This window comes from Anarhichas minor, unplaced genomic scaffold, assembly GCF_050575085.1.
Source record: "Anarhichas minor isolate MPS153535 unplaced genomic scaffold, ASM5057508v1 ptg000040l, whole genome shotgun sequence".
In the NCBI taxonomy this organism is placed as follows: domain Eukaryota; kingdom Metazoa; phylum Chordata; class Actinopteri; order Perciformes; family Anarhichadidae; genus Anarhichas; species Anarhichas minor.
The window spans coordinates 9,773,931-9,800,229 of record NW_027466486.1 but is presented as its reverse complement, the minus strand read 5'-3'; the positions used below and the strand labels follow the sequence as shown (position 1 = coordinate 9,800,229).

General features: G+C 43.4%; 1 protein-coding gene across 7 annotated transcripts in view; it reads right to left on the bottom strand.

Moving 5' to 3' along the window:
• The window catches only part of LOC142968723 (G patch domain-containing protein 2-like), a 44,818-nt gene extending 28,821 nt beyond the window's left edge, over positions 1–15,997 (bottom strand). For 3 of the 7 annotated variants that reach the window (XM_076108721.1, XM_076108720.1, XM_076108719.1), the window contains exons 1-9: positions 15,875–15,997; positions 13,771–14,436; positions 8,780–8,841; positions 7,890–8,048; positions 7,691–7,776; positions 7,535–7,599; positions 7,397–7,436; positions 7,204–7,295; positions 2,956–3,041 (exon numbers count right to left, since the gene is read on the bottom strand). In XM_076108721.1, coding sequence (XP_075964836.1) covers positions 2,956–3,041; positions 7,204–7,295; positions 7,397–7,436; positions 7,535–7,599; positions 7,691–7,776; positions 7,890–8,048; positions 8,780–8,841; positions 13,771–14,432 — 1,252 coding nt within the window. In that variant the 5' untranslated portion in view covers positions 14,433–14,436; positions 15,875–15,997. The other 4 variants (XM_076108724.1, XM_076108725.1, XM_076108723.1 and 1 more) reach the window with 4 other exon arrangements.
• Positions 15,998–26,299: the final 10,302 nt, after the last annotated feature.

Sequence of the window (26,299 nt, the reverse complement as noted above, 5' to 3'; positions counted from 1 at the left end):
TAACTCTCCCAAAACTATGGAGTGTGTAGAATGTATTAATGTTCACTCTCGATCATTGGGCGACATGGTGATTTTTCTGTTATTCACTCGTTGCAGAATACAAATCAATATTTGCAGAAATTGCGAAAGCCAAAGCCCAAATAAATCGAGCTTAAGTGACAATTTCAATCTGTATTTTTAATAACATTTAACAGAAAACTGGAATGCTTTGTTCTAGATCTAGTCGGGACTTGTTGGATTGTTGGATTGATGGTGGTGAAAAAAGTAGAAAATGGCCAATTTACGGCTGAGAAATGGAGCGGTCATCTAATCCAAACAGATACCTGGCTTGATAAGTTGTTGTGGGTGTTTTTTTTCACAACCAGCTTCAGCACTTCCACGGCAGTGCTAAAAGGGTAAAGAAAGAAGACAAAGCAACAGCTGGGTACCGCCTCAGTAATTCCCCATGGAGACCTGGAAGACACCTCCAGCCGCAGACCATTTTCACTCCTGATTACAGAGTTTCAAATCAACCACTAACACATACAACAATCCACTTCCTCTGGCTAACTCAAACAAAGACTCGGCTGTCGTGTTCACTAAGAGCAACACGCCGTTCTTTCACCTAAATGCGGTAAACAATCTTTCCATGCAAACAAGATGTTTACCGGAAAACAACTCCCCTCAACAAATCACTGAATCTGATTTTGTTTCTGAACACATTAATGTCAGAATGGCAACAAACCAAAATTTGTACACAGAGAGTGTGAAAGCTTGTCAGAGTGAATGTGCATCTCCTGGCGGTGGTGAGATTACTGAGCAGAGACATGGTGCAGCCGGCTGCCAAAGTAAAGATTTATACAGAGCAGTTGCAGCTGCAGAAACTGACATTGGACGACATGGGATGCATGATAAATCATGGTGGACAGGGGGCACTAGACTCAAGAAGCAGGAAAACACTCAGAGCGGGGCTGAGGGGGGGGGGGGGGGGGGGGGGGGGGGGGGGGCTGTGCCAATCAGAGACTCTCCTTCTATGCAATTTAGCAAACAGATCATAATAAAATGTCTAAGAGTACATTAAAGTCTCTCCCTTTTAAAAAACACATTAGAAAATATAGCACTTATTTGAATAATACAATGCTACAGTGATAACTGCTGTTTTGCACGGATGACACTAATAACATTAATCTGTTTTTTGTGTAAGATTGCAACTCGTGTATTTCACCCTTCCTGTCGAGAAACTGAGGGACGCCCCTCGTTCCGCATGTTGAATATGAGGGGTCCTCAAGGGCCAGGGGTGAATCCTTTTTTTACTTTTATGGGAAGTGGCTCAGCGCTGGGGAGGTGAAGGACAGAATTGCTGGCCATTCCATCACTCAGTGCAATGAATGGATGCAATCCGTATCCAAGTAAAGCATTGGCTGTTTTCAAATTCCACCTCTTTTATCCAAATGAATGATGGATCCTGGTACAGTGCGCCGTGCGACAATATTAATATACATCAGAGGCCTGCACCCCTCACTAAATCAGGGAACCACCAGCATTTGTTATTTAAATGACAAACGGCAGCTGCAGGAGTCGAGCGCGGAGAGGGGACGCAGAAGAAAAGGTGGACAAACCAATTCAGGTTTCAATCCGGCAAAGACACAAGGCGCGAGCCATGACTCTAATGAAAAAAGGCAGCTCCACTGGTCCAAAAAGACACAAAGCCTGCTGCTCAGTGCCAACTCCAATAGGACGAACTCCACATCACACTTCTCTTCTTCTTTTGCTTTCAACAGGAAACGCCAAACGTAACACAATTACCAAGTCTACCTGTGCACTTTCCTCTGCTGTTAACCCACTGAATATTTTGCATTCTGTAATTTGGATGGAATTACAGAAATGTATTAACAACACTAAGAGTCTACAGCATTGACTTCTGGTTGTTCTGGGAGGTCGCATTTAAGCAGAATTGTGTTTTGAGCTAAATGCTAACATCACCATGCTAACATGCTTAATGATGAGGCTGCCATGCTGTTTACCATGTTCACCATTGGTGCCTCATTGGACAAGAGCCACGGGAACCCCAGGAAGTCCCTGTGACACAGCCATGACGTTACCAAGGCTACATAGACCTGCGCGTACCTTCACCCTGCGCCGCCAATGCGACTCACACTGCTAAAAGTAGGTGAAACAACATTGGTGCCTTGAAGAAAAAGCCTAGTTAATAGTCCTAACTCGCTGGTCGAACAACAGACACTTGGATCCCGAAGGAGGAACGGATAACTTGCCCCGTGCTCTGCCTCTTTAACCTGCAGGAGGATGATCACAGCAGGAGAAATCCAGATCCCCGCTGCCACACGGAGGATCACACTGTGGTAATGTGCCACTGTTCAAAAGTTTGGGATTTAAGTTTTCAAAATGATGTGTATTGTGATAAAAGTTTGTATTCAGCCCAACCCCAATCTCGGTATAATAAGGGTTCTGTCAGATTGCCAAATCAACACCATAATAACTGGAGATCTGTAGCTTTCGCTGTTGCCAAAGTAGATTTTTTTTTTTTTAAAGGAGAGACAGCAGTGCTTTGCTCATTCAAGACTGGACTGATGCATTGTTGAAAATAGATAAACCTGAAAAAGTCATTTACATGAATATAGGCTTTCTGGATAACTAAATATGGTCAACCTTCATAGCAACCATGTCCTGAACAGATAAAGTGTTGTATTCGATGCACATCTATTCACTAAACTAAGGTAGTACGTTTATGACCTGTAGAGACTACATCCCTCCCCCTCCCCCTTTGTCTGATTAGATATTTATTTATCTTTTGTATTTCCTTGCTGATGATTGTGTCATTTTGTATTGTTGCTTGCTTGCTAGTTTGATTTCTGGCAGGTTGTCACAAACTACTGCTGTTCTGTTTGATCTTCATCTGCATTTGTAGATGAAGAATTTGAAAGAGGCCAAAGGTTCATTAGTATGTGTGGAGGGTACCTGATGTTGTGACGGACACAGCTTCCGCTGTCCTCCTCCTCCTGATGTCACTTTGGGACTGATATGCACAGGAGACATTAGTCTGCCTGGGGGGGGGGGGGACACAGACAGAGTGAGCAAACGTTACCCACAATTTGATGATGCAGCTCCCGCCCACAATACACACATAAACATGTAGAAATCTAATACATTTCACAAAAGTCAATAAAAGCCAGCCGGGCATATTTGCAAACACAGCAGCTTACATTCAGTCTCAGTACGGTGCATATTTTGCCACATCTTAATTTTTCTTCATTAATACATATTTTCACCGGAGAGAATATTCGATGAGGAGAGGTGGTGGGTGCGTGTGGCATGAGTCATTGCAGAGTTCACATAAACAAATTACACCTGCTCTATGGCTCCCGTGTCATATGTCAGGAGCCCTGAAATCGGAAAAGGCCCCCCCCCCCCACAAGCTTAATAGCCCTGACTTCAGAGATGTAAAGTTAAGGTCAAGGTCCGTTCCATCACTCTGGGGGGATGTGGGGGGGTGCAGTGTGTATGGAGGAGGGGGACAGACTGAGTGAAAGAGAGAGAAGAGAGTTAGTGCTACAATAAGATATGACAGAAAAAAAGGCTGAAGTTAAAATCTTGCATATTCTATTTGTTATCCAAAACTAGACTGCATCTCAGAGAGGATTTAATGAACAATATGGTGTGCTGTTTGAAAAAAAAAAAAAAAAGCCAATAAGCATAACTGTCGGATTGCTGAACAACAGAGGTTGAAACAAAAGAGAGCTCCTTGTTAACCAGCGTGGCTCATTTTGGACTGCAGGCAACACAAAGCCCACAACCCTACCAGGCACATGCTACAATAAGGCCCCGTCAGGGCAGCCTTTTAACAGGCAGCATGTTCCATGACCTCAACACCCATAAATCACATGACGGGTGTGTAGTGGCGGGGTGTCGAGAGCTGTGCGGCGCACGCTTTGAGCGAAGTCTCTATGTTGTATAATCAATAGATATAAAAATAAATGGCCTGACCGTTATTCTCTCCCTGCTACCCCTCTCTAATAAAATCCCAGTAATGCATATTTCATTTACTTTTATACTTATTGATTACCTGTACTCCAGTTAGTAAATCACGCGCCTATCGATCCCTCAATCGTACCGCTGTCGGACAGCACATAACCAGCCATTTGCGCCCCTGATAAAGAGCTCAGGCATTGAACTCCCCACAGTAAATCTTTGCAAACTAACTTTTTAATTCCAAAATCGATCCCCGTTTAACAACGTCACATTATTTCACGAGGCACGCCTGCGGTATTAAAAGTAATACCCTGATGCATTTGGTGCTAATGTGTGGAGGTCCATCCCTCCATCTCTTCCCTCATTACACCGAGGCCGAGGCACTCGAGGGCCCCTGCAGCCTGGAGGGTGGCGAGGGCCCTCCCCTGCCGCTGAAAGCGGAGAGGCACAGCCGCTCAGGGGCCGCGCCAGGAGCCCACTGAGACACTCAGCACAATGCTAATCAAACATGAGAATACCATCAGCTGGCTCATTAACCAAGGCAAAACACCACCATTCATCTCAGAGCCGAACCCAAAGGCTTTTAATAAGCATGTTACATGGCTCTGTGTAAAACTGAGAGAAGTGGTAAAAAAATGCAGAACACTGTTTTTTTATTACTTAACATCTGTTACTTCATCAGTTTAAACAGTGTGACAGATGTTAGCCAGTTGTTTTGTCCCTAAATATACAGAAACTGTGATGAGAAAACAAAGATTGACTTAGAGGCAATGAGCAATGAAAAAACAGCAATATGTAATGAAGACGGCCAACAACAACAACAACTCAATTCTGTCAAAGACACAAGGACACTGAGGAAAAAAGTCTCCAAGATAGATTTTTCAGGTCATATGAGACGCTGTTAAATGCAGTGCAGTCCCTTAGGGTACAGAATAAAACAGCACTGACACGGGGTCAATTGTAATTTTGGCGCCCACATCCAAAAGCAAATATATCAATTAAAAATAATAAATCAAAAGAGGAGTGAAGAGCCGCCGTTACAAAATGGCCATCTATTTTCATTAGGGTACACGCCGCTTCAGGTGTGAGCAGGATCTCAAGATTAATAGAGGTATTCAAATGAATCAGAAAGGATTAGGGTCTCCAGGGAACATAATCAATAGCTCCAAATCAATAATCAATAGGCCACTCACACCAATATACTAACTGCTGACACCGAGATCTCACAATTAAAATGAAAACTGGGAAGGGAGTGGGCGTAAGACTATGATTTATCTCACGGCACAAGTGTCATTTAGAAATAAATAAGTCAATAGATAAAAGCTGCCGCAGCCTGGATCAGGTGGGAGGCAGTTATGCATTTTAACGCGGCTGCCGGCCCTGAGCATTACAGCCAAATCCCACAAAGCATTGCAGCTATCCCCACGCCGATACGAGGATAAACAGCATGCAACCCTCATACCGCCTTTATCACTTAACATCAAATCTCTGATTGTCGCCGTCAACTCGCTGCAAACAGGAGATGACAGCTTTTATTAATACAGTATCATTTCAACCTGGCCGCAGTACAAGATTAATGCTTACACTCTGCCCACAGAGAAAACACTTTTCTCTCAAGGGTGTTTGGAAACAAAGAAAAGTCAGACGCATGGGGGGAGCTCAGCGCTAGAAATCGATCATTCCCGTAAGAGGCTCGAAAGAAATGAAAATATAGTGAAGTGAGATCAGGAGTGGACCTTTTCAAGTTTGTTGGGGAGCATGCATGAGCAATTATAGCATTCCTCATTGTCATGCAAAACAATAACTGTAGCCGATGCTGTGTTTGCATGTGAACGTGTGTTTTGGAGGAAGTTAAAGGAAGTAAATGGGTGCTATGTGTGCAGAGCTGGGCCGTAAGGACAGAGCAACCGTCTCACTGGAGAGTGGATTTGAGCAGCTTGGGGAGATAGATTCAGCTTGTGCCGTCCAACGGGACACATCAGAAGCCCCTCTCGTCAATCCCCCCTCTCTCCCTCATTCATTTGGGAGTATGATTTATACTTTTTGAAGTGAAGGGTCTTGAATCCCACTATAAAGGAATTAAGAGGTCTCCCCTGAGTCCGCCATTCAAATGAGAGCATGGCAGGGATATGAGGGCTTCTTAATAGAGAGAAATTAGTATTCACAATGCCTCAAACTGGAATCTGAAGGAACCTTTCAGGTGGAGAAGAAAGGGCCAGTTTAGAAAAGAAAGCCCTAAGAAGTCGGGGGCTTTTCATAGCAGTCGTGTTTTTGCCCCTCATCAAGGAGCGCTGGAGCGCTCTGTGAAATAACCCAAGAGAGAGGGAGGAAGAAGCGTGTGTGTGAAACAAAATTAAGAATGCACCATAAATAGGCAGAGTGGAAACAATACAATGAGGAGTCCCACAGACTCGAGGCCAAGGGGGCTAAGCGGCTTCTCAATAGTCCCCCATGCAGATCCAACAGTTCCAGGGATGACTGGGAGCAATGTGATGCTTTGACAAAGATCTTTTGGATAAATCTTTATTTTACTTTTTATTTTATTTTTTTTGTGTAGGCCCAGAAATGCAGGGATTTGAATTACAACTATGTCAACACATAGTGTTTCTCTATTTGGGAACGCTGACCTTGAAAACTATTGGATTTAAGTATCGCTGCATCCAACTGTAGCTGCCTGTCGTCAGTTCAGCTCAGACTTCGGCCCCGGGATCAACACTAATCTTCTGTTTGGGGTCCTGGAGAACAGGGTCGCACAGAAACATTTACATTTGAAGAAAAAAAATGGCTGATTTTGTAATTCTTATTATTTTTAGGCATACAGCATTTTATTCTGTGAGATCCCAAGCAATGGGGACGCAAAGCCAATGATAACAAAATGAATACGATACGATGGATGTGCACACAGACATTGAAATATGTGGGTTATATATTGTATACCACTACAAAGAATATGCATCACATATAGTGTATTTGCAACATGAAACATGCTTTGAATTCACTAATTTATGCAGAAAAAATGGGCTAACAATGAACTCCTTTAAAGACACACAGTCTCTGAGGCATCATCTTAACAAAGATTACTCTAGTTAACAGCGACCTATGCTCCGTAACTGATTTATCTAAATGAAAAAGCCATAGACTTGTCCATCAATATATTGAGCTTTGATCGAAAACATGGAACGGCGTCTCCAATAGGCCCTTGAAAGGCTGCGATATTTAACACATGGCATCAACTACCTGTTTCTGCAGATTGAGGTGGAACATCTGAGACGGGCGCTCTCTGACACCATGTCAATAGGACACACTGGTAATGGGCACAAAGGGCTCAACTGGAAATTGAAAGTACCAATAAAATTTAGATTTTTGCATTTTCACCATTAAAGTCTGAACAAACTGGGGTCAAAGAGATAAAGCTTGTACTGCAACATACCTGGCTTCGGTCTCTTTTTCCAACAGAAGGCAGCCAAAGGCTAAAAGGAGATAATCAAAGTAAAATCACCAGGTGCAAAATCATGATGGAAACAGAGTTCTGCAACAATTTAAAAGAGTTGTAACCAGTATATCTTACTCTCTCTGGTAAGGATCTTGGGAGAATTGTCTCAGTCTCTCTACAAACACTGGCATGCCGTTGCTCTGTAAAACACAATTCAAAGATGCACAGTAAGAAACAAAGACGATAAGAAAGATTATAACGGTGTTCTACAAAAGAGGAAGAGGCTTTAACCTTGCTGGGAAGCCGCCTCCTGTCCTTCCTAATGCAGCAGGCAGCAGAGCCAGGCACTCGCTTAAGAGGTGAATGATACCGATACCCTGCAACAGCAAAAAAGCCACATTTATCTTTCTGTGTTGCAAAATGGTCTGAAAAGAAATTTATGTCGGTAAGAATTTGTGTCTAAAAGCACAACAGAATCGTCGTCCACTACCTCTCTGAGAGGGCCGTGCTGGTTGCAGGAAAGTAGGCGGGGCCCGGTTATCCTCGAGGGAAAGCTGGTTGTCGGACTCCCAGCTGGGCAGCAGGCCGGCCACACCCTTCCCGACTCCACAGTCCCCCTCGAAGAACCAGTCACTCTGCTCGTCATCACCTGTACGCGGGGACAGGGAAGATGTTGCATCGACCGGCATGCTGCAGCCTGCTGCACATTTCTAGCGTATATTTGCTGAATGCAATGCCGAAGTCAAAAGCACCGCCGCCGTAGAAATTGCTTTGTCCAAAAAAAATCAAGTAGCGCATGATTTCTTTGGGCTTTTTTTTTTAATCATTCAATTTGGGAGAAGCTAAGTTGCTGTATGTTTGGTGGTCCTACAAACTCCAGTGTAGCTTGAGCTGACACGCGGGTGCATCTTTTAAGGGTAAACTGCTCCTTCAATTACACACCAACCAGACATCAGCAGCTTCGTCCCCAGACGGCCAGCTCCTCTCAGGCCTGTCAGTCAGCAAAGAACACGCAGGAACCATGCCTCTCACAGTCAAGGTGTAGTGACAACTGTTAAATCAGAGGCCGCCCGGCCCCACCACGGCTAATGAGATTAGCAAAGGCTTCAGCGCTCATTAACACGACATGACAACGTCTTATTAGAGGCGCCTGGGTGCCCAGCAACCAGCCCGTTGTATGGAAACCTCCCTCTCTAGCCCCAGCATTCCCTCAGAGTCGAGCAGGTTATTGTCCAAATCTGACGACTCATCAACACTTCCTCTGTGAGCTCCAACTACACTAAATTAAATCCAGTGTTTTTTTACTTACCAGATTGAACCACAATAAGTGATTTAAGCTGTTGAACCAAAGGTATGTTAACGGTATTAGCGTTTTAATACCTTGTCTTCCCTCATCATTGGTGAACAGACCGGGGTCACTGCTGCATGTGCTGCTGGTTTCCCTGCAAGCAAGAAGAAAAACATCACATGCGAATGATCGTCACCGACCTGTTTGTTTAATACCAACGACGTTTGAGGATGAAGAACTCTGCTTTGAGTTGTCACCTCAAACCTGATGGGTTATCTGGGTCAGACAACACTACAGCATCTGAAAAGTGAACAATGTCAATCAAAAATCTACATGACCCTGTAATGTCAATATTTAACATGTAGCATTCAATAACAAAAATAATGGAGAAGTCCGGAGCTAGAGGTCGACATAAATGGAAATGACACAGAAAGACAGACAGTGCGGCGTTCTCCCTTGTTGCGATAGCAAACACAAAGGCACGAGGAGAGGCTCTGATCGAAGCCACTGAGTGACATGCACAATCTAATTGAATATCCTCCGCTGTCAGCTCCAATCTAATCTGGCCTGCGTTGTGGAGGATGACAGGAGAGCGAAACACATTCCCCTGCCCGCCCCTCCCTCTGGGTGTGCCCCCCGCGCACAGAGCGACCCACAGACGTGCCGCTTCCACACAGCAACCGGCCAACATCTGCTGTGTGGGCTGCCACTGCTTACTTGCCTGGACTGCTCCGCCGCTGCTCCTCTCCACACCCCCCAGGGCAAACCCCTGTTACAATGCCTCCACACCCTTTCAGCCCCCTCATGCTACCCAAGACCACCCTGGGTTTCTCTGCCTTTCTCACACCTCGGCCACCTTGAACTGAGACCTCCAGACACTCGAAGGTCATGGAGGGGGGGATCAGGGGGGTGTGGAGTTGACACAGATGGAGGGACGAAAAAGGATTTTCTCTCTCAGACAATGCTGTCATTGCTGACTTGTAAAAAGCGAATGTGTCACGCACACATATTCAATAACTACATAAATCTTTATAAATATCATCCTTTTTCCAGAGGACCTTTTCTGAATACCAGTTAGCTTTGAGGACAAGTCACATCATCGCACCGGGTGAATACAGTCATTCTCATAAAGTATATGTTGCCATAAACACTCACTAAAGTGTATTGATTCGCAGATGAAATTAGTCCCCAACAAACCCTTTATTTACTAAAAACTCTACAGTGCCCAGCTGTTTTAAGGAGTCACTTAAGCTTAAATTAAAACAATATTGAATTTCAGCTGTAGTCCTTTGTGAAAGATGGGCACTAATGCTCTTGATTGCCTTGCATTTTGCTTCTTGTTTTTCATTGCTGACCTTGCTTATAGGAGAAAGCTGGAGGGTCAGATATGCGCCGATACGGCGCTTTGCCATATTGCAGAGGCCTCTAAGTGACGGCAGGATCTGAAAAACGTCCGTCCAGCCTGCGTGTCTTCCTGGCCAGATGGTCCTGCATCATCTCCCCTCACATCCGCAAGAAGCAGATGTGAGAGGGAGCAGGCCTCTGGAGGATGTCAGGCCTAGTCAAGCAGTCCTGGACCGTCCCTCCACCCCGTCCCACCCCTTCAGCCCTCTCTCCAGACTGATTCCCCAGGCCCCGGCTCAGCTGTACCCCACCTCTGGACACATTGGCTGGCATCTGGAGCACACAGCACTGCAACATCAGTAAAGGACACAGCCACAAGCCCTACAAAAACAACAACAACTTTAAATTGTATGCTTCATTCTACAACCTTTCTTAGGAAACCAGTGATGATTAACTATTTCCATCTCAACTTCTTCCACTTTCTAAGTAAAAAAAATGTGTTTGCTTCATTTTGGAGGGATTTTGTTCAAAGTTTGAAAAGAATCACAGGTACAAACAATTAATTAGAGACAGCCATTAAGTATTTATCAGTATTAAAGGTGTAATGTGATGTCGCTTGGAGCAGCACAGGGCCAATGTGAGACCGTTTCCATTAAGTACTGCCTAATTAATGCCATGAATAATTGAAACACCCATTTTTCTTAAGACCAAAAGAAACACCTCTTCTCTCTTCAGCAGTGACCTTTGCCAAGAAAAGTTGACAAACATTTCGTGCAAACTTGGTCTTTGGCTCACACACACACACACAATAGCACTCCTCCCAGCCATAAGATATTCTACTTTGGATTAAGTGCTGTAAAAACAAATAAGTCTTAATTACATAAAATACCATATGTCCATGGTGAAACAAAGGCAAGGGCAAAAACAAAAACCGCACTCCAGTGTTTCAGTGCTGAACTTAAGTCCCCACGTGGCCCTATTGTCTCTACACAAGCCAAAGAGGTGAAGCAAAACACAGTATCCAGATGAGCACTAATCATTAGTATATAATCCTCAGCTCCTGGGAGAGGCAGACCAGTTTGCACAGAGATTACAGGCTAGCCGTCATTTATTGAGCCCGGGCTCATTCTGCAGAGGAATAAAGAAGAGGCAGAGACAGAGGGGGGGGGGGGGGGGGGGCAAAGCGCTGATAACAATGGATCTGTGGGCTCTTCAAACAAGCCGCCCCAACCCAAATCCATGCCCTCTTCCATGGGTGTCTGATTATAAGGTTATCCCACCATCCCCGAGCTGCAGTAATTGGATTAGTCTCAGAGATTTATGAAAATTAACTTCGGCAAATGCTGCACTGCTTTCCCAAAAATTCCTCATAGAGTTTTTCAAAAATATAAATTACAGCACGAATAAGCCGAGTGTGAGAAAGGCACGCACGATGGCTTTGTTTTTTTTCCTGGTAGTAGCAGGAGCAGCTCGCAGCTGGAGACGGAGGCTGAGCCCAGGACAGCGTCTACGCACAGGTGAGGCCTGCTTGCTGGGCCAGCCTGGATGCCAGGTGGCCTCACATGCCAGCAGGCTGGGCCAGGTCTAATCAAGGATGTGGAGCCCAACTGGAGCTGCCAACATCTGCTCCCCTTGAACTTGGGTGGCTGAAGGCAAAGCGCCGCTCTGTATGCACATAGGAGGAGTGACCTTGAGGAGAGGCATGTTTTAAAACACCAGACACTCACACATATGAGAAAGGTTAATGGAACGAATGGAGACTAAAGGAATCCGACCGCTTCAAAAGACGTTTCAACAATGGCGTCTGTGTCTGACAATAAATGGACCGTACACTCTCCGAGTATAAATACGGCTGTTGTACCACTGTCAACTCCTCATCACTGCTACCATTTGTTCGTATCCTTTGCCTCCGCTACAGCTTATCCATTAGATTGTCGAGCCCTCGGTACAGTGTGGCAGTCTACTGAGCAGCAATCAAGAGCGTCGGCGTTGTGTAAGTGAGAAATGATTGACAGCGTGCCACGGTGTTCCCATTTATTTCTTCTCCGGAGCTGTTTTCTGTCAGAACGGCTATTGATTTTTCCATAAAGTAAGAAAACAAGTACCGTTTAGGGGCCAGGGAGGTCAGCACAAATTAAACCAGATGATGTAAAGCCTTCTGTCTGTCCCATTACCGGTTACCTCAAACGTCTTCTTCTTACGTGTTTTGTATGATCAACAGATAATGAGATCAGCAAACGAAATGCATTGTGCATGAGCATGACAGGACATTGAGAATGGGAGGTTAAAGGACTCTGTTACTGAACGTTATATTAGCAGGCAACTCAACTGCCCACCTCTTCTATTCATCAGCTGATTATGCATGTGAACCATATGAGGTAACATCAAGTATACATTCTGAAAAAACATAGTTTTTTAGTATGATGGATTTCCATGACATTTTGTAAAGACATTCATGGTCACCAGAGGACGAAGCCGAATAACTTAAGCGATCGACCACCAACAGGTCATATTTTCAATTTTTTTCAATGAAATATCTCTAACGTCTACTGGATGGATTGGCACAACATTCGGTGTTATATTATTGTAGCCTTTTGTTTTATGTCAAGCGCATTGCAATAAAAGTACCTTACTGTTGGAAGGTACCGCACATGTAGATGTGCCTTGTAAATTAATTATTCTGGATGTTTTGGACTGCAGCTTTTGATAAAAAATTATAGAATACATTTGAAGACATTGACATTAGCGCAAGGAAATAACAGTTTTGGTCAGTTGAACACACGATTAACAGAAAAATCATCAGATTAACCGACACAGAAAATAATTGTTAGTTGCAGCCAAGGTGATAAGGTGACAGCCTTTTTGATTCCACGGTACATTGTAGTCTTTGCTCCGCCGTTTTAATATAAAACCACCTTCTGCTGCCAGTTACAGCCACGTTTAGTTTAGCTAAATAAAATGCACACAAGAGGGAGCACTGTGGGACACTGGGACAGGCCAGGCTTTAATTACCCAGCCCAAGAAAGGAATGCATTTCAAAACAAATCAATACCACACCAAGTCACTTATTTATTTGTGACAATATTTCTCGAAAGGAAATAATGAGCTGGCAAATGCCCAGAGGCATAACTATCAAAGATCCCTCCCTGGTGATCATTTCAGCTATAGGAGATGAAGATGAAGAGACTCTATCATTCATTTTTAATGTCAACTCAATACTTTAAAGTGGAGTGGTATGATTGTGAAACTTTTTCTTTTTTTGGTTTAGTTGAGGACACGCTGAATATTGACAAGTGGCTGGATGAAGACAGGCAGTATAGATCATCTTAAATGTCGCCTTGTTTAATTGCTCCTGTCTGATAGTAGTTATGCCCATGACTTTTATCTTATGGGTTTAACTGCCGTGGTAACTTTCCATTTAAAGGGTAAAAAGGGCTTTTAGAGTTTTGAGCTCCTTTTTCAGTATGGTTTTAATCCTGACTTTTCAAACAATGACAGGGTTAACATTTGGCTCGATTGCAATGCTGTAAATTAAATGTCGATTTTTTTTTTTTAATTGCAACTCTTTGCCGCAAATAATGAACTGTAGCATTTTATGTAATCCCAGAATTTGGCTGGATCTTTTCCGAAAAGGCCTAACAGTGTAACAACATTGTAATGAATGAAGGCTTAGGTTTGACACCAACATAGAAACAAAGAGGAGTAAAATACTGATATATTCTCTTGAATCTAACATTACCCCTCAGACATCTTCTCGTCAGCAGCATCTCTGTGTTCCTTGGCCATCTTCCTCTTCCAGCACTCCTTTCCCATCAGCCTGGCTCCTTCAGTCTGTCGGTCTGCTGCCACGCAACCGCCAGACCTGTTCTTCGATCCTGGCAGATGCTGCATCCTAGACGGCCGGTGTCTCCGTTTCCTATCTACACCAGAAACCTTTAAGTTCTGCTGCAACCTAACTGTGATGTCTGAAGTCATGCGTTTGACCTTCCTCCGCCTCCTGAGATGCCGTCCTGCGTTATTCTCGGTGAAGGAGTCGGACTCTGGCCAGGAGGGCTGCCTAGTCCTGACCGGGCCTCTCATGACGGAGCGCCATCGGTTGGTTGAAGTCACGTCGTCAGAGTCACTGCAGTTGGCCACAGAGGCAGCGATGGTTGAGGAAGAGTTCTCCCTGTATCCTTTAGTCTCGTCCAAACTGGACTCAGAGGCCTCAATCCAGCACCGTCTGTGCTCCAGCGGATAGAGGGACGATTCACGATAGCGCTTGCGGCCTCTGCGGCGCCGGATCTGCCGGCGCTGGTGCAGTGGACTCAGGACCATTTCCTCCCACAGCTCCCCCAGCTTGTTTTGCTCTGAGGTCTGCTCCAGAGCAGACACCAGGTCCTGCACCAGCTCATCCATCATGGTGCTGGAAACCAAAGATCCAACATACAACAGGTCAACTCAAGTCAAAATAAATAGATTGGTCTGACATACAACAACCACGACAATAAACAAAAGCTGAATGTGAAGCCAATGCTGAACGGCCTTGTGATGCAGCACAGATGACCAATATTCTATCACTAACAAAAAAACTCCCCAAGTCTCTCTATAAATACAAGGTCAACAACAATATCTTTATATACAATAGTTCACAGCAGCTACTTTGTGGCAGTGATGCTTGGGACCATGTTCAGATGGGTAACTATAACTCCAGGCACAGAGAAGTACATTTAGAAACCTAATAGTGACATCACAGACCCCATGACCTTGATTATTAATGATGGACCATAGAGTGGAAGTAGAATCCGAAATGTTTTAGTTAAAATAATGTATGTGTTTGACGGGGATATGACAATGTATACCATGAGACCTACTCGTCTATTGTCAGAAATGTTGCCGTACCGTTTCTCCTGTGATTCACTTTAATATATCTAGGTGGGTTGGGCCGTTGTGAGCAAAGCTGCACATCAATGAGCAGGATTATTTTGGGGCAGTATTTGATTTGTATTTTTTTTTTTTTTTTTCATCAATGTGATGAAATATCTTGATTTTCAGGTATTTTAAATTCTGGATTAGCCCAAAACTCATATTCATGTCAGGCTATTTTAACCATCAAGTGTTTATGAGTTTCGAGAAAATATAAAAATCACATTTTTATCAATATTGCAACATAACACTACACATAGTCACTTCTATCCATTATTGAAAGCTGAGACTGTGGGTATTGCAAATGGCAATGTGCTGTGCTTGCTCTACCACAGTGGTCTTCTCTCCATATGTTGAGAACGGATGTAACATGGCACATCTAGGAGCTCTCTTTATTGAGATCTAGTGGATAAACGTCTGGCTATAATCTCCAGGTGTGGTCATGGGCCCTGCGATGCCACGGTAATAGCGTTTCTACACATAACATGAACCCTGGCTAATTTCATCTTTAAGTCTGGCTGTTCAACGTTGTGGAGGATCCATTTCAAGCTCCCTTTGTTTGATTGCAACGGCGTCAAAATGAAAGCTTGCTCGAGCGTCTGCACATGAGCAGCAGGGACAAAAACGCAGCATCTTCATAACAAGCGTAGAAAGCGACCTGGAAGCTGTGTGCAGCATCCGTGCAGCAACACGACAGCAGATACAGGCTGGGCTGCCTGCATGCTCCGTGCAGACGGTGTTACATAACAACATCTGACATATGAGATCTGCACAAGGACAGCCTGAGCAGCCACACATCTCCCTCATGTTAGCGATCAGCGACACGCGCCGTTAAACCGCGTTTAGCATAGTAACCGTGTCATAATGCGAGTCACGGCAGCTACCACGATGTTTTGGAATAATAGGAAGAGGGTCCACTGTGTCTTTTTAGCACTCACCAGTCGCAGCTTGCCTTGTTTTGTTTTTCTGCACAGCTGGGACACCAGACGCACTTCCGCCCTGCTGTCCAGCCAATCGCGTGTCTGAGACTCGCTGTGACTCTGCTGCAAAACAGCCCGTCACACCGCCAGTGCGCGTGCAGATAAGGACCGAAAAGTCAGCCTGCTGTGCTGCAGATAGCACACTGCACTTTACCGCCGATCAGCGTAACACTCTTAACTGACAAGTTACTGGTGTAAACTATTTTCAAATCCCCTGCATTACTGCAGTTTCCCTGCAAGGTGTCTGATACCCAACAGACGATGTGTTGATCCTTCATTGTAGTGTATTCTTAGCCTACTGTATTTCCTATGGTGGGCTCCGAGGCGAAACACATCTGCACGTGCATGCATTTAATCTATCGGGGCTGTAAGTAGGATTGCAGAAATACTAAAGTCATGGGTCAAAGCCCCCTAACTACCCCAACAAAGAATGTCTATAATATGTATTTATATGTATTTCTAATAGAAAGGTACATTTCTGTAAGACTTGTATAAAATAAACAATTCTTTCAAAGAACATTTCGAAGAAAAAGATCACTCAAACTCAACACAACCAATTCATCTGTCTAGAATAATCTCAGAACGTGAGTCTATTTTCCATATCATTTGTATCAAAAAGGGTCTTTCCAGAAAACTTTTTAGGAAATCACAGATCCGTAAAATAAAATGACCTTTCCCAACAACAAATATGAAAATGGTGTTTCAAAGAATCTTCACATACTTTTTCACTAAATATAATCTTACTTTGCGAAGCTCATTCAGTTTTTGTTGTGACTTTTGTCTTTGAGGTGTTGTTTCAACTCAACAGTGGTTTTTAAAGGCTGAGTTTATGGTGTTTGCATTGGATTGCATTACATCGTCAGGTGAAGCACCTGCAACACTCAAAAGAGAGGAGAGCGGTTAATTACAGGGTTGGCGGTTCGATCCCCAGCTTCACATGTCAAAATGTCCTTGAGCAAGACACTGAACTCCAAAAACACCTAAAGGTTAGGGCCATTGCCTTGCACGGTACCCCCCCCCCCCCCCCCCCTACTTAATGCTACAGTCCATTAAGCACTTACCTCAGAAATTGCCATATAGTTGAGTCAAACCTTTAATGACAGGATTTCAATGGAAATCAGATTAGGTTTTAACATCATCAGGTAAACCTACATGTATGTAATATTCTGTTAATTTCTTCAAACAAAATCCCAAAACATGTTACGTTTGTGATTAGTTGTAGATTACAGTTATTCTATTACTTCTGCACCATTTAATACAATAGTGCACTAATACGAGTTTTATGACTTGTGACAACTCTCAGTAATGACGAATTGTCTCTCAAAGCCAGCGTGTTGCTGAATGAAGCAAAAATAAAGAAAAGTCATTTACCACTTCTTTCATCTCTCAGATGAAGGCAGCCCAAATAATAAAAAAATAAAAGTCTGTGAAAATGAGTACAAAAGCCATTTAATCGCTCTCATCTTCCTCTTAATAACTGCAAATTTCCCCTTGGGCCCATGGGAGAGGGCCTCTCTGTGCCGCTGCCACCTTATCTGTCGCCTCCATATTTCGGAAAGCTGAGCGGCTCCCTCAGTACCCAGCCCCCGGCCTCCTCTCGCTGGGGCCTGTGGGGAAGCTGGGCTCCTGGGCCCACCATTGTTCTGGCCTGGGAGGAAAGTCCAGAGAGAGCCCTGAAAGCTGGAGAATGGGAATATATGAAGAAAAAAACTTGAGCCACTGCTTCATTAAGCACCAGCCTTTCACAAGCAAACATATCAGAAACATCCCCCTTTCAGAGGCAGTAATTAGCAATTTGGAAACCTTGCCCCCTCAGGATATACAGTTTCAATTTAGTCAGCAGCTTTAGATTCTTAGGCACTTAATATTCATTGTTTCTGCCATCTTCCCAATTTCTCGACGTACATTGTCTCGTCTTTCACTGGCGATAAAGTGTTTTATCTTTCATGTAATTCTTCTTTTCAATGAGCCCTCTGCAAGAGAAGTTAATTTTTATAAATAATTTTCAAAGGGATTTGCAAAGAATGTGAGGGATATCGTAGCAAAGTGCTCTTCAGGAAGTGCCAGGCTGAATATCATATTGAGCTTTTGCTTGATTGATTAAGTCCGGCTGTAAATAGTGTACTGGAAAAGTTCCTGCAACTTACTCGGGAGTTATATATTGCAGAGGAAACCTCCACAACTGATGACATGCGTCAAAAAGTAAACGTTTTTCAAGTTTAAATGATCACATTTGATAAAAGGGCATCCAGACATACCAGGACAGGTACAAAACATCTTAGCTTTGCATGATTTAGTGTGACATTGGCTCTCTTTTGACTGTGTTTGTATTGGCATGGTAAACCCTTTGCATGGATTTAATGGCAATGTTTGCAAACTGCTTATAAAGCCAAACCACATATTGTACCTCAGGGGGGGCAGGACTGACACTTATCTTTGCCACCATGGAGTCTTTGTTTCAAAATGCTACCACTTCCATTCATTTCCAATCAGCATTGTCTAATGGAAATAATTGATTTTCGCCTCTTCTCCACAAATGAAAAAAACGCTTGTGATTAAACATTTTGTCTCCAAATCTAAATTCCAAGATCCCCATCAACACTTGAGAAAAAAAAAGGCAACTCATTAAAGCAAAAAAAGAAAGAAGTAGCAAAGACGTGGAAAGAGGAGGCAGGGAATGAAATAATGAATGGAGTCCGAGTGAGCTATCTTTCCCAGGCAGAGCGCCACTAGGGATGCAAACTCTCAGCCACCAGAAATGAGCTACCTATCTGTGAAAAGAGTGACTGCTCCATCCTATTTGATTTGGCTCCCCTATCATCTCTTAAGAAGATGTCAGCCTTGCTTCTTCTATTGCTCTGAGCCTTTATCAACCCAAAGACGATTTCCCTGCAAAAAGGAGGGGGAGACGCATTTCCGTGCCTTTCAGAGAGCAACACTAAAGAATAAGTGTTATGCGATAAAAAAGGGGTTGTTAAATAGATCTGTCTATTTGTATGGTAATAATGATCGCTTAAAGACTCGGGGCTCCGTGACTTGTAGAACAAGGAAACAAATCTGTATTCAGGTATTGTGTTAACACAACTCTCCAAACGACCTTGTGAAACTTTCATACAGTAAAAAATGAGTTGAATTCTCAAGTTTTTTTCCTTTGTTTGTGTCGTTCTTTTCCCCGTCCTTTTAGAGTGCCTAAAAAGGTCCCTGCGCTGAGCAAAGGCGCGCATCTCAAACCACTGGAGCTCCCTGCATTTTAAATGATCTTTGTCAGAGTTTTTTTATTGACAGATCTGGTACAGAGATTTTAAATTCTAATTTTGTATTCAATATTCAATTTAGCACGTCAGCAGCAAATCTGTTAAATGTGTTTTTAATACAATTGCTTTGTGTGAAGAAGTACTTAGATGCATACATAAAAATACGTAAAAATAGCAAAACCACAACAAAGCAAAAGTCAAATTGTTGCTTGAGTAAAAGTACATTTTGCATAAATGGTCCCATTCATGGGTTTCGTCTATACAGTATATATATATACACATGTAGCGTTCTAGCAATGATGTTTTTTCCCTTCATCAAAAATGTACCTAAGTACAGTGCTTGCGTCAATATAAACAGTAGGAGTTATTGTCCATTTTACTGAACATAAGCTACCTTAAATGACTGTCAAAAAGCCAACCTTGACGTCTCTCGTTAGGATTCAAAGGCTCCAGTTTTCTTGTCCCCTGGTGGAATAAGCTATTAACAAAATGATCTGGAAAGCCGGCCCATAAACCCCAGGTGCATGTTTTTGTTGTTGTCAAGCAAATCAAACAGTAAGTAGGGGGGGGGGGGGGGGGGGGGGTTGTTTGTTGTTCTGCGTATACCTGGAGACCCTGCTGTACATTGTGTCAGATGCATCACTGCCATGGGTGGCCATGTCAACCTGCTCCACAAAGCTGCATTTGACGTGTCAATTTAGCAGGTGGCTGGTTGAAGCCGAGCCCGGTTAGTTGATCCTTTATCTGCTCTTTTGATATCTGCGTCGCACGTCTGTGTAAACAACAAACAGTTCAGCCCCAAAAATGTCTGCCAGGGGGTTGTGTGAATAATGCAACCGATTCTTCAGGCACAGCACCAGCAGGTTAGAGGTTTATGTGACTGACAAGCCTCCACATCACTGATGGTATAATAATAATGATCTTTTTTGGTAGAGTACATCATAGAGTGATGTAGCGGTTCTAACGGGTTAAGAAGATAAAAGATGATATTAAACAGAGGGAAATCAATGTGTCCTAATTTATCAGAGTTGACCATGAAATCCTCTGATTAGAAAAGGTAGGACAGCTGAAGTAATACCCCTCTAATAGAATAAACCTGCTGTAAATACTGCCTTCCTGTACGAACGTTTTGTTGAGACCGTGAGAGAGAGATGTTGATTATTTCTAAACCATAGTTTGTGATGTGGTACAGATCTTTTACATTTTGACGTGTCGTGGAAGGAAAAGTACAAGTAATAGCATTATCGACTGTTCTTTTCCATTAGAGTGCCTCAGTAAGCCAGTGAGCCATCCTGCCCAACAGCAGGCTCCTGGACCTGGGACCTGCAGACAGTTAAAGGAATGACCAATCATTAATGTTATTACTTACACTTTTGCTTTTCCTGCAAATCAAAAGGCTTTTTTTAAACAGCAGACATCTTAATTTGTCACAGAACAGCATATATATTACTAATAGTAATAATAGTGATGACTTTGCGCTATTCGAGTGGCCCAATAATCCACGACAGTGTGACAATGAGCCAGCATGCACAAGACCAGGTTTCTGAAACTGAAAGACAATGAACAAAGAGTAGCATCAGTTCTAGTCTACATTTTCTCTACAAAACAAGTGATATACTGTCCCAGGTTAATGACAGCATGGAGGGCATGACACTCAGGCAACTCACTTGCCAAGAAATTGAGAACAAATTCAATGTGGGGCTGCACTGAAAATGTCATCACCATTTTCATGGGATATTAACAGGATGAGCGATTGCTCGTCCAGCAAACAAGATGCAGCCCGTTACACAAGGACAATGTTAATAAAGTGAGACAGAAAACTAACATGTTGTCTTTGTCCTTTCTGCCTACTTGTGCAGTGTAATGTATGGAACTATTAATAACTGGTGTGTATGAGGCAAATGGAAACATTTTCATTATGGATCTTTGCTGGTAAATAGTATGAAACGTGATTTAACGAATAATAATAACCAAACCAGTAAATGTAAAGGAATCATAAAGATCCACAAATACAAATCCCCATTCATCATAAGAATGTTGATTTGTAAGAAAGCATTGCATCAGATGTCATGTTTCTACATTTTGTCGTCTTATGAAAAGAAGCATCTGCATTTTCAACAGTTTTATTTCACTAATGGCCTTTATGGGCGTCTCTGCCTCGTGGTCAACGGCACATACAGTACCATGCTATAGCTTTGAGTCCAGATGTGGACCTTTATTACTTATCATACCTCTCCTTCTCTCCTCACTTGTCCAGTCTTATACTGCCATCAAACTACAAATCAAAAGCAAGATTCCAAGATTGCAATTTCTTCCTTCTGTATTTGTTTGTTTATGTTTTTGGAGATCTGTCAGAGTGGTAAAATATGAGCAACATCAATCAAATGCAGAAACATTAAAAAGCACTTATTTAACCAAGACACACGAGCAGTATTCAAGGCTTAGAGAAAGCGTCCTCAAACGTCTCACCACAAATTACGAATGTGTGCATTTTGTGTTAGTCCCTCACAACTGTATTGCTCTCCTGCCTACTGCTGAACAGGGGAGGAGAAGGAGGAGGAAGAGGAGGATGCAGAGTACACAAAGCTCTCCCGGCCCGGCGTGGAAAGCACTAGAGGTAGATTGATTAGCCTACTCGGTTAGGCTGATTAATCAGAGTCTGTTCGGTGGAAACCAGCACCATTTATGGCTGATTATCTTCCCAGAGGGCAAAATCTAAAATCTAAAAGCACAATCCCTATAGTGGAACTTTTCAACCTCCATTTAAACCCAACCCTCGTTATTGAAAATGCTGCTGATATTGGCTTCATGAAGTTTCACATTACTGCTGTGGGAATATCGGGCTTTGCGTTTTAACATTTGAATTTGATGATGGCCAACAAGCCAAAGTAGAAGGAAAAAAATATTTCTCTTCTTCAATTCATGCATTAAATTAAGCAAGAAAGAACATTTTAGCAGACATACTAATTTCATGCCAGTTGAATTACTTGTGGTTTTAAGCTATACCCTGAACCCTCAAGCAGGGACCTCTTGATCATCAAGATTTAGGCTAAAGAGGAGTCACCAAGGCGTGACAACATCCTGCTTGAGTGGTGATTCATTTGTTTTTACTCAGTTTATTTATGCCCTGTTGTTCACATTATTCCAATGTTATTATTTTATTCATATTAAAATAACTTAACCCTTTGTGATTACTGTTTTCTGTATAACAGAGCCAAAGGAGCTTGAACTTAATCCTGATGTAAAATAGGCGTTTAACTGTTTTAGTATTAGTTAAAAAGCCGTATAAACTAATATTAAGGTAAATCTACGTCTTAAAAGAAAGGATTACATGTGAAAACCCACGCCACAGTCTTTGGACTATATGTGAACATGAAATTTCATTTTCTTTCTAATTGTTGGGAGAAATTACATTCTTAAGTGTCAAGGAAATACTGTTAAAATGCCATGTGCTACTGTGGTTAAAATGATAAAAATGCTCAAACATAGGATAAGATTTACTCTATACTTTTAACTTTTTGCATTGAAGATTGAAATACAAACTTCCACATAAAATCTGAATAAAACATAAACTATATTATGTATATTTACATAACCTTTACTTGACCTATTTTGTGTTTCATTTTCTATATTCATCTTTTTCATTTCCTTTAAAATGGTTTCTATCCTTTCAATTTGTTTTAAAATTGTTATGTATAAATTGTATTTCCTCTTTTGTGTTAGATTACAGTATCTAAAACACCAGCTTCTATGTTTTAAAAGTGCTGTTATGATCTGATACGACAAGAAAACTAATCTGCAACTATTTTGAAAATCTATGAATACAATTTTTAACAAAAACATAAATTCACAAATTACAACTTCTCAAATGTGAGAATTTTCTGCTTTTCTCTGTTTTACATCATTTGAAACAGAGAATCTTTGGGACTGTTGGTTGACATTTGAAGACGATTAGGAAATTGTGAAAGGTCTAATAAGCAACTAATCACTTTAATTAATTGAAATAATCTTAAATATCAGCCCTAGTGCTATACAATTAAACTTTCCATAACTGTTTTTACACTGTACGTAGCTCTAAGACAAGCCAGAACAGCTCCCATCTCGTGCTTCACTGACTAACCAACTAACCAACTGACCAGCAGGCTCCGTGAAACAGTGAAAGAAAGACTTCATGCAAAGTGTCTGTGACCTTTTACATTGAAGCGAGCTTGATATTATAGTAATGCTGACACTTCCAAATTGGTAAGTGAACACCTATCACCCTGAGGACAGTTGCAATCACCCATTTCATCTTGTACAGCTCATTCTCAGTGGAGCTGGACCACAGTGTGACACTGGACTCTTGCCTTCTATCACTAAAACGACAGGAGGAAGCAGCAAAGGTTTGCTAACATAAACGTAAACTATATTGAGTGTTTGATCTGTGTTTTGTGTGTTACTAGTAGCCACAATTTCTCTCTGAACAATAGGAAAGGAGGTCTCTGGTGGTACCAGCTTCCTCGTCTCTGCGGTCGACCCTTTAATGTTCACACCACACCTCATGCTATTGTCCGGCCGTGCAGCCAACGTTCGGAGAGTGGCCTTCCCCAGCCTGGTCACCCGATTCCATTTATCTACTGGGATAACTATAAAAATCTGTCAGGAGCAGGGTGGGTTTTTTCGCTCAGCCCAGCCTAGCTGGCAGATTGAGAGCCCCCTGTAATGCACAAGTCTGCTTTTATTATTCTTGCTGGGGGAACACTATTTCATCAAGTGCATGATTCCACAGAAGAGAGAAGATAGCCCCCGACCGGCTATATTTCTTCCAATCAAACATTCCAAGGGGAAAAAATGAGTGGGTGCCATCAAATCCCAGAATAATGCTGCCAGATTTTATGTAAAAAGAAGGACTGATGGACAAATACAGGAAGGCAAGACAAGTTTAATGACGTGTGTTCAGGAGCTGAGATTGGAAAACTGACAGAGAAAAGCAGCCTCTTTGCTGGAATATAAATTGTTGTGCGCTGTAAAAAGGCTTTTATCTGGAGTGAATATGGGACGAAATACACAGGTCAGGGTTAAGTCATTTTCTCCGGCAAGTTAAGCGAATAATGAAGCCGAGCCCGCGCGGAGAGGAGCACTGCTACTGCCAGTTTGTCTTCATTTATTATGCCAAATCTCATGATTTTGGCGTTGGCGCAGTGAGTGCTCTGGCGCGCACCGGTGGACGACATATCGCTTAATTTACACAAGGTAATGAAAGCAGGGAATGGGAGGACAAAACAATTTACCTGCTGACACAGGAAGAAGTGATTTGCGAACATGGGGGGTGAGCGAAAGAGCAGGCAGAGGGCCAGGGCCAAGGGGTGGAAGAGGAGCAGAGATACGGATGAGGGGGAGGGGGGGGGGGGGGGCATGGAAGAAGAAAAGAGAGGGAGGTGGAGGAAAAAATAAAAGGGTGAGGGTAGCTTCAGCCTCTGCTCGTCAGGTGATGATGATGGCTTCGATGAGGCAACAGTAAACTCTCACTCTGTCTCTCCCTCCCCCACAGACACGCACACAAAAATACATGCAATCAGGGGGCGAAATTGACCTCAAATCTGGAGGGTCTGTGCTGACAAGGCCCTTGTTTCACTCCTCCTTTCCCCACCAATTGTAATCACTTCTCAGAGAGCCACTTGTGTGGCAAGAATGGGAGGCTTGAACATCACTCTGGAGCCGCAACAAGTATTTTCCCCACAAAGACCAAATCTCTTGACTGCTGTCTCACACCGATTTTGCTGACCAGTTCAATGGGAATGTATTTGATTTATATATGTTTAGTTTCTTTGAAACTAGCTTAATTGCAGTGGTTTATCTGCCCTGCGAAGATGTCCCCTACCAGCAAAATTTGCTTTGTATCAACATATATTGGAATCAAAGTCACCCAATTTAAGATTACCACACAATGATCCAGATCTAAATTAGCGCTGTTGACCGGCAATCACTCCACAGTGTTGATGGATGCGTTAAAAGTGCACGATTGGCCATTCAGCTGATGGCCTTTCACACAAAGAGAAAAGAGTCTGGCTGAGACTCCCTGACAATATGGCCAGAGCAGCACTGTAATTTTCCAATCACTAGCCCTTCAGGCCAGGCCAGTCCTTAGGGCAGTAAGATCAGATGAGCTCCGGCATTTTCTTTTGTAAGAGGCCAAACTCTATTTGTCTGCTCACAGGAACAAAAACAATCAGGGAGTCGAGAGAGACCGGCTTTTTGGTCTCTCTGGAGATGGGCCAAAGACAGAGCCGGAGGAGAAGGAGGGGGATGGAGGTGGTGGGGGAAGGGACGATGGGGTGACACAGATAACCGAGTCCCCCCCCCCCCCCCCCCCCCCCCTCGCCCACAGTGGGTGGTTGGTTCTGGTGATGATGAACGGGGATGCGGCTCAGCACCAGGTCCCTGCTGTCAGGCCTCTCCGCAGGACGAGACAGAGAGAGGAAGTGTCACTCTCGGCGGGCCTGCTGGGCCAACCTGGACTCTGCTGAGTCCTGCTGCTCGAGTCTTCACAACAAATCAAACACCATAACACCCACCCCTCCCCGAACATGGCCACACACACAGCTAGGCCTCCGCCACTGTATGGAAGAATGTGGTAGACAACACAACCAGGCTGTTGAGCATACAGCTTCTGAATATCTGCTTCTGTTTGGTTTAGGAATATTCAGCTGGGCCCTCCTTTGGAAGAGAAACTAATCCTGCGGTTGTAAGGGTGGGGGCTCCCTGCGGCCTCTCCTCTGTTTTCCACCCTCCCCTGGCCGCAGCGCTCTCCACAGGCTTATTTCCCCTCACAATGAAAGGTGACAGTGAACAGTGGAACTCATCAGTGTGAATAACACACTGTCATGCTTGGTGAGACCCTCTGGTGGAGCGCGTCACACGCACACTCCGCACACAATGGCGCACACATACGCCGAGGTTCAAGGGCCCAGCGGTAGGCACGCTGTCAACCTCAGTGCACTGCCCTCTATTTCAGCTTAACTGGGGACAAATTGAGCAATCTGATGGGTTAAATTTGACATGTTTGCCCGTCTGACCTGTTCTTGTTGTACAGTACAATCACTTTCCATAACTCGACGGGCTGAAAACAGTGTGCTAAAGCACATACATG